The sequence below is a fragment of the Camelus dromedarius genome, chromosome 12, assembly GCF_036321535.1.
Source record: "Camelus dromedarius isolate mCamDro1 chromosome 12, mCamDro1.pat, whole genome shotgun sequence".
Taxonomy (NCBI): Eukaryota; Metazoa; Chordata; class Mammalia; order Artiodactyla; family Camelidae; genus Camelus; species Camelus dromedarius.
The window spans coordinates 13,286,274-13,294,037 of NC_087447.1; the positions used below are offsets into that span (position 1 = coordinate 13,286,274).

The following is a 7,764-nucleotide window of genomic DNA, read 5'->3' on the forward strand; positions in this document are numbered from 1 at the left end:
ACATAATCTTGTATGAAGAAAATCTGAAAACCATAAAAACCTGTAAAAACTAATATGTGAATATAGTAAAGCTGCAGATTGTTAAATTGACAAACAAAACTCAGTTGTGTTTCTATATACTAACAACAAATTCTTTGAAAATAAAATTAAGAAAACATTGCCATTTAAAATAGCATCCAAAAGAATAAGTTGCAATAAACAACAAAGGAGGTAAAATATCACATAAAACATTACTATAATCATTGATGAAAGACATTAAAGAAGACACAATAAATGAAAAGACACCCTGGATTGGAAGAATTAATATTGGGAAAAACTCCACTATTCAAGTGATCTCAGATTTAATGAAATCCCTAAAATACAAGTGGTATTTTTTTATTTCAAAAATTTCTAAAATTCATAGGGATCCACAAAAGTTCTTAAAAAATGAAAGCAGTCTTTAGAAATAAAAATGAGTTGGAGGCATCACACTCCCTGCTTTCAAAAAATAATCAAAGGCTATAGTGAACAAAATAATATGATATGAGCATAAAAACAAGCCAATAGTACAGAGTGGAAAGACCAAACACCATGTACACACTGTAAACAGGTCTTTGATAAGGATGTTAAGAATACCCAACATAGAAAGGAGACTCTTCAACAAATATTTTGGGAAACTGTACATCCAAATCAAAGAATAAAATTGGACTCTCATCTGAACTTCATACACAAAATCAACTCAGAATGGATTAAAGATTTAAGCCTAAGACCTTGAACCATAAAACTTCTTGAACAAAACATAGGCGAAAGCTTCATAGTGTTTTTAGCCGTCTTTACAAAGCAACTGCAAATCTGTTTAGATATTGTGCAGCAAAACAGCAGCTGTCTTCCAGAGACTGAACGCATCCTCTTTATTGATACTACAGTCAGTACTACATCATGAGAATTATGTACTTGGTTATGGGGACAATCTGTCATTTTCCATGTTCCATGTGATGATGTCTCCTGGTGTTGTTGATCCTAAATAGTTGATCTAAGTACTTAGAACCTAAGTTGGTCTAGGTCACATCAAAGAAACATATTCCCAGAGGACTTACCTGTGTTACAAGACCTGAGCTTTATCTGCTGCCCTTCCAAATGAATGGTCTTAAATGTAGTTGAAAAATAATTCATTGCACTTATTTCATTTACCATTGCGTAAGTAATTTTGGAAAAGGTAATCCCAAAGCATTATTCAATTTCTGTTTTCAATTTAATTTAATTTGCTTTATTCATTTATTCACTTACTAAACAATTGATTAGAAATTATTGGAAACAACCTAAATGTCCATCAAAAGATGATTGGATAAAGAAGCTGTGGAATACATATATAAATGGAATACTATTCAGCCATAAAAATAATAAAATAATGCCATTTGCAGAAACATAGGTGGACCTGGAGATCATCATTCTAAATGAAGCAAGCCAGAAAGAGAAAGAAAAATACCATATATCACTTATATATGGTATCTAAGAAAAAGACACAAATGAACTTATTAACAAAACAGAAACAGACTCACAGACATAGAAAACAAACTTATGGTTACCAGTGGGGCAAGGGGGTGGGAAGGGATAAATTGGGTGTTTGAGATTTGCAGATACTAAGTACTGTATATAAAATAGATACACAGCATGTTCATACTGTATAGCACAGGGGACTATATTCAACATCTTATAGTAACCTATAATGAGAAAGAATATGAAAAGGAATATATTTATGTAAATCTATGACTGAACTATTACGCTGTACACCAGAAATTGACACAACACTGTAAACTGACTATACTTCAATTAAAAAAAAAAGAAATTGCACACCCTGAGTGACACAGTATATACCACTAACTAACTGGCTCAAACATGTAAGACAATATGAATAAATGACAATTAAAATGTCTAACCCTAATTTTAGTCATTATTGTGTTGTCCCCTTTCTCAATGGGGACTTTCACGATGAGTGTGGTTGACCAACTGACCAAACTGGCTGCTTTTAGCACACTCCTTTTAACCCACTTTCTCCCTTTTTTCCCCAGTACTTGTTCTCCACAGCCCTGATCCCACTCACAGGAGATGACCCGTTTCTCTGAAAAGATCAGGGTCACCTGATGCAGACTCCCACACTCCATAATATCCCTGTATTGTCAATCTTTCACATCTTTCTGAGCAATAACTTATTATTATTATCAGAATAACTAATAATTTCCTTAGCCATGCTGAGACCTCTTCCTGGGCCAGTGGCCCAGCTTCTCTCACCTCATCCCTGTCTTCATCCTCCTTAGTCTCTTACATCTCTTTCTCCCTTTCCACCAAATCCTTCCCTCTGCCCGCAGACATATGCACGTATCCTAATCCTTTGCTAAAAGCACCTTTCTTGGCACTGATGCCTCTTCAAGCTAACTTCATATCTCTTGGCCTTCCTAAAGAAAAGATAAGGAAAAAAGAAGGGAAGGGAAGGAAAAAAGAAGGTGAAGGGGAAGGGAAGGGAAGAAAGAAATTGCATACTATAAATGGTTTTGACTAAAAACTTTGCATGATAAAGATATGATGGAGAACATAATTGTCATGGTCTCTGCCCTCAGTGGCTCTTAGTTTACAGGATTTAAGAGTCTGAAGAATGAAAATAAAATGCCTGGTTTCTAGCTCTTATGCAAAAATTTCCTACTTTAAATTCTTCTACTCTTTGGTCACATCAATCAGGATTTACAGGTGTCTGAGATTTAGCCACTGGTGCTAATGCGGTCTTCTTACGCAGAACACTCACTCACCTCCTTTGGGTGCCATATCACCAATTTTCATGATTTTACTTATGACTTTTGAACAAGCTTCTTGGGGCCACTCTGGGATTCTTTATGTTTGTATAATCCTACATATTGTAGTTGGTTCAATTCTCCATTCTCTGTTTTCTCGAGTGATTCCCTCCCCAACCTCCAAATAATTTAAACTATCATTTACAAATCTAATTCTAGAGCATAAATTTCAAACTTTTAAAAGAATCTAGTTATCTATTGAACATTTTCAGTCACATTTCCTATGGCTTCCTGAATTTTAACCTGTCCTCATTATCTTCTAATTAATTCTGAGGTCCTCAACCAGAGGTATCTTTACTCAGGCATCAGAAATATCATTTTTTAGCATCAATTCTTAGTACTCCCTGGCTTTCAATTTAGAAAAGTACAAAGTAAAGTAGGAAGAGAATAAATCATGAAATGAAACAGTCATTAATACAACTCTCAGTCTTAAATTTCCAAAATATGTAATCTGGCAGGCTTTTTTAATTCTGTGAGTTTCACTTTTCTCTCATATGAAATGTCATTGTTAATTCCTATCTGGTGGAATATTTATGTGAAATAAAATATATAACTTTTATAAGGTAGCAAACATGCAGCCTATTGTAAAAATGTATTCAATAGGTATATGATAAAACTATTTCAGTAAAATACATTCCTTAGGAAGTGTATATTCACTAACGTAAGTTAGGTAAACAATTAGATTCCAGTTTGAAAAAAAATATGAGATATCAATTCAGTTTGCAAAAATAGCTAGATATTTATGTTAATCAACAAACCATTCTCGATTAGTCTGTAGTTCTGTGGTTGGGGACGTGTGTAACCCACAACATAGAAACCAGTTTCAGGCACCACATTATACTCCCTGAATTGTACTTGCAGATAAATTACAAGAGCTATAGAAGTCTGTCTCCTAGCGCATGGAAGGGCACTTTAGAGCCCTGGGTAGGAGTGATCTACTTCCTCTTTTACCAATGACATTATTTTTTTCTTCTTCCTATTCTCCACTATCTGCCATCATCCATTTGTATTTCTTCCTCTATGTCTCTGGTACCTTTGGTCACAAGTTACAAGTCTAAATCCATTTTTCTATCTGATTACTGAGTATCAAGAGGATTAAGTTGCTATATTTATACATTGAATAGCCAAATGAAAAGCTGACTTTATTATATTTGAATAATTTTGGCTAGCAAAGGAAAAAACTTTAGAGAATAATATTCTCTAGGATGCTAATAACTTACATCATCATGTCTTAAAATATTCCCCCTGGAATTCAGAGGAGAACATGTTTTTTTCAGTGCTCTGTGAGAGGGTTGCAATAAAAAAAAAAAAACAGATGGGCAGACTTGACACTAATTCAGCCTTCTAATAAGTAAGTGACATATTACTTCAATCTCTAGCTCGGAGAGGTATCATTACAATACAATCTGACATCATTTTCAATATAGTTCCATGCATCTTAAATCTATACTTTTCCTCTCAGTATGATAAAGGACCAGGGAAAAATTAACCATTTAACTTTTTTTTTCAAAATTTACCATTAATATAGGAAATTATTGGAATAAAACATAAGCATCAGGGGGGATGATCTGAACTCAACAAATATTTTATGAACACCAGGTACGTGAAAGACCATCACTATTGTGTGGGAATAGAAGGATTTAGTCCAACAGTTAAGCTTTAGTACATTTTCTTGAGATGGCAGAGTGTAGAAATGTTTACAAGTGCTTTTTACTTAAGGTAGCCTAGCAAAATAAGTTTTGATAAGAACTATTGGTACCAAAATATTAGGAGAGATTATTCCTAGTTCAAAAATTAGAGAAAAGATTAATAGATCTAGAGACTTTCACACAGCTTCTACAAAATGCCAGTTTTTCCAGCTCCAAGTTAAAACTTTGAACAGAGTATTGTATGTCACAGTATAGACTGTTGCACTTTGTATTCTTCCCAGTGTAATTATAAGAATGTAATTTGCAGTTGGCACACTTCAGAGATTTAATTTGATGGATAAATGACTACGTCTCAGAGAAAGTTCAGAGGAAACACGACAGTGAAGAGGCTTACAGCTATAATCAAGGTGAAAAATAACTTGCTTCATACGTGGAAGAGGAGTTCTGGAAAATATTTTGAGTAAGATTCTTCTTTTCATCAATATTTGTCCCTGTCTGATGTCTCTCCATATATGATCTTATCTACCCTTCATACAGCTCCTTCTGTCTATCTAATAAGATTCTGAATGAGGAATAAGTAGACATTAATTTAATAATAGAGGGCAATCAGATATGGGAAGCATAAGTAGTGAGTCTTAAATTTTATGGTGACATTTTGATTCTCAGATCAAGCTGTTTTCTTGGGCATCTCTGGAACAGATAATCAGGAATCATGGGGTTTAGTTACATACAGCGAGGAGCTCAAGGAGGGTAGATTATATATTTAACTCTGACTTTTAATGGAGAAAGTATCTTGGGACAACTTGTTAACTTTTCCATAAAGAATGGTACATTCTGCAGAAAAATAAAGTGAGTGTAGAGTCTCTCCCAAAGACCCACATTTAGTGTGACTGACCTGGGCAGGGGTGCATAGTCAGAGAGAGAATCCTTAAAGAAAGCAGTGCTTCTCCCTGCGGTCTGGTCTGCAGGGCAGTATGGACTTTCAGCATAGAAGGGCCCACCTGACACTCTATGTTCCTCCCTCAACCATGTTCCCTCTCTGTCTGCCTGCTTTTCTATCAGCTCTTCTCTGTTCCTCCAACACCAAAAGTAGTCTGTTAGTTATGTTTGACAATCTTAGCCTTGTTGAAGTTGGCTAATCTTTTTTGAAGAGGTGAGGTTAAGACTGTAGTTATCAGAAGATGTGCCTTGCAGGACATTTGGTTCTGTCCAAAACATCCTTAAAGATACTCAGTCCACACCTAAAAAGTCCTTGACATTTGAACCAAGGGCAGTCAAATGTGTCCTAAATGCAGAGTGATACACCATGCAAAACATAAGAAGCAGATCTTATTGAATATGAAAAAAATTAAATAAATTACAAAACAGAGATATAACTTTAAACATGCATTTATAAAATTGACAAAATTATCATAATTATGCCCAAGCTAATAAGAGGTTTTATTTGAAGACTGCTGTTGATAAGTGTCACATTTATAAGTTTATTAAGACTCGTAATAACCTACAAAGTAGTCATTAGAAATTGAAGAGCAAAGTGGTAAAGAAAATTATTATGAAACCACAGCTAGAATGTCCCTGATAAAGTATAATTATTTTTTTCTAAAATATTCCATAGCATTACATATCACACCAAAAATTAATACCTTTATTTTTTTACAGATAATCCGTTTCACACTCATCCCTCCTCCTCTTTCATGAAATCATGCTGAATAATAACGTGACTGAGTTCATTCTGCTTGGGTTGACCCAAGATCCTGTCAGGAAGAAAACAGTGTTTGTCACTTTCTTGTTTCTCTATTTGGGAACATTACTGGGGAACCTCCTGATTATTGCTACCATCAAGACCAGCCGGGCACTTGGGAGTCCAATGTACTTCTTCCTTTTCCACTTATCTTTATCTGATACCTTCCTCTCTACTTCCATAGCCCCTAGAGTGATTGCGGACGCCCTCTTGAAGAAGACCACTATCTCTTTCAGTGAGTGCATGATTCAAGTCTTTTCTTCCCATTTCTTTGGCTGCCTGGAGATCTTCATCCTTATCCTCATGGCTGTTGACCGCTATGTGGCCATCTGTAAGCCCCTGCACTACATGACCATCATGAGCCATCGAGTCTGTGGTGGGCTGATGGCCCTAGCCTGGGTGGGGGCCTGTGTGCATTCTTCAGCTCAGATTTCTCTGGCCTTAAGTTTACCTTTCTGTGGTCCCAATGTGATTGATCATTATTTTTGTGACCTGCAGCCTTTGTTAAAACTTGCCTGTACAGACACCTATGTGACCAACCTACTCCTGGTGTCCAACAGTGGGGCCATATGCACAGTGAGCTTTGTTGTGCTGATGTTCTCCTATGTTATCATCCTGCATTCTCTGAGAAACCACAGTGCTGAAGGGAGGAGAAAAGCCCTCTCCACCTGCATCTCCCACATCATCGTGGTCATCCTGTTCTTTGGTCCTTGTATATTTATATACACACGGCCTGCAACCACCTTCCCCATGGATAAGATGATAGCTGTGTTTTATACAATTGGGGCACCTTTTCTTAACCCTCTGATTTATACACTGAGGAATGCAGAAGTGAAAAATGCCATGAGGATGTTATGGAGAAAGAAGCTGATCTCAGATGACAAAAGGTAAGTGGAAATTTCATAGTTTTCTTCATAGTTTAGATTGACCTAGAAGTCCCTAGAGAATATTATCTCTTACTGTGGCATTAATATAATCCTGTCATAGGGCATTAGCATTAGTTTAATTCAGGAAAATAAGCACAGTAAACACACACACTGATTAGTGTTCAGTCAGTTTTATGTACAAGATGAGACAGCACCAGATGTAAACATGTATACAAAGTTCATTGCCACAGATGGTTTTCACTGCTTTGTTTCTGCTTCTGTTGCCTGCCTGATATTACAGTGCTTTTGATTTAATGTTTTCCATGCCCTCCTTCATGCTAACATCTGGTCTCCTCTGTGTATAGTTAAACTTTTAAATGCTCACATCCACAGCCTGGCAGGTTTTCCCTCTTTTAAATGGTTTTATTAAATATTTTAGTCACATCTGCCTTATCATAGACCTTCAACTTGGTGGTTCTTCCTGACTAAGCAGAAAACACTAGATTCAAATAATACAGAATTGTAATGTTGTAAAGAATAGTATAAAATCTAGATAATTTTCCTTCAATTTCTTGGTGTTATACTTTGAATTCCTACCATGTGTTTACTGAGATCCTTCTAACAGCTACAGAATATGGAGATAAAAGTCCACCTTTGAAGAACTTCTTTGACCGTAGGAAGGCTTT

General features: G+C 35.8%; 1 protein-coding gene across 1 annotated transcript; it reads left to right on the forward strand.

Moving 5' to 3' along the window:
* The first annotated feature begins 6,173 nt into the window (after positions 1–6,173).
* LOC105094796 (olfactory receptor 4C16) lies at positions 6,174–7,103 on the forward strand. The gene has a single exon (XM_010986892.2). It carries the CDS (start codon positions 6,174–6,176, stop codon positions 7,101–7,103), a length of 930 nt encoding a protein of 309 aa, XP_010985194.2.
* Positions 7,104–7,764: the final 661 nt, after the last annotated feature.

Bases quoted from the DNA above. Each gene is read 5' to 3' on its own strand.
- LOC105094796 (XM_010986892.2), top strand. From the start codon at position 6,174: ATGCTGAATAATAACGTGACTGAGTTCATTCTGCTTGGGTTGACCCAA.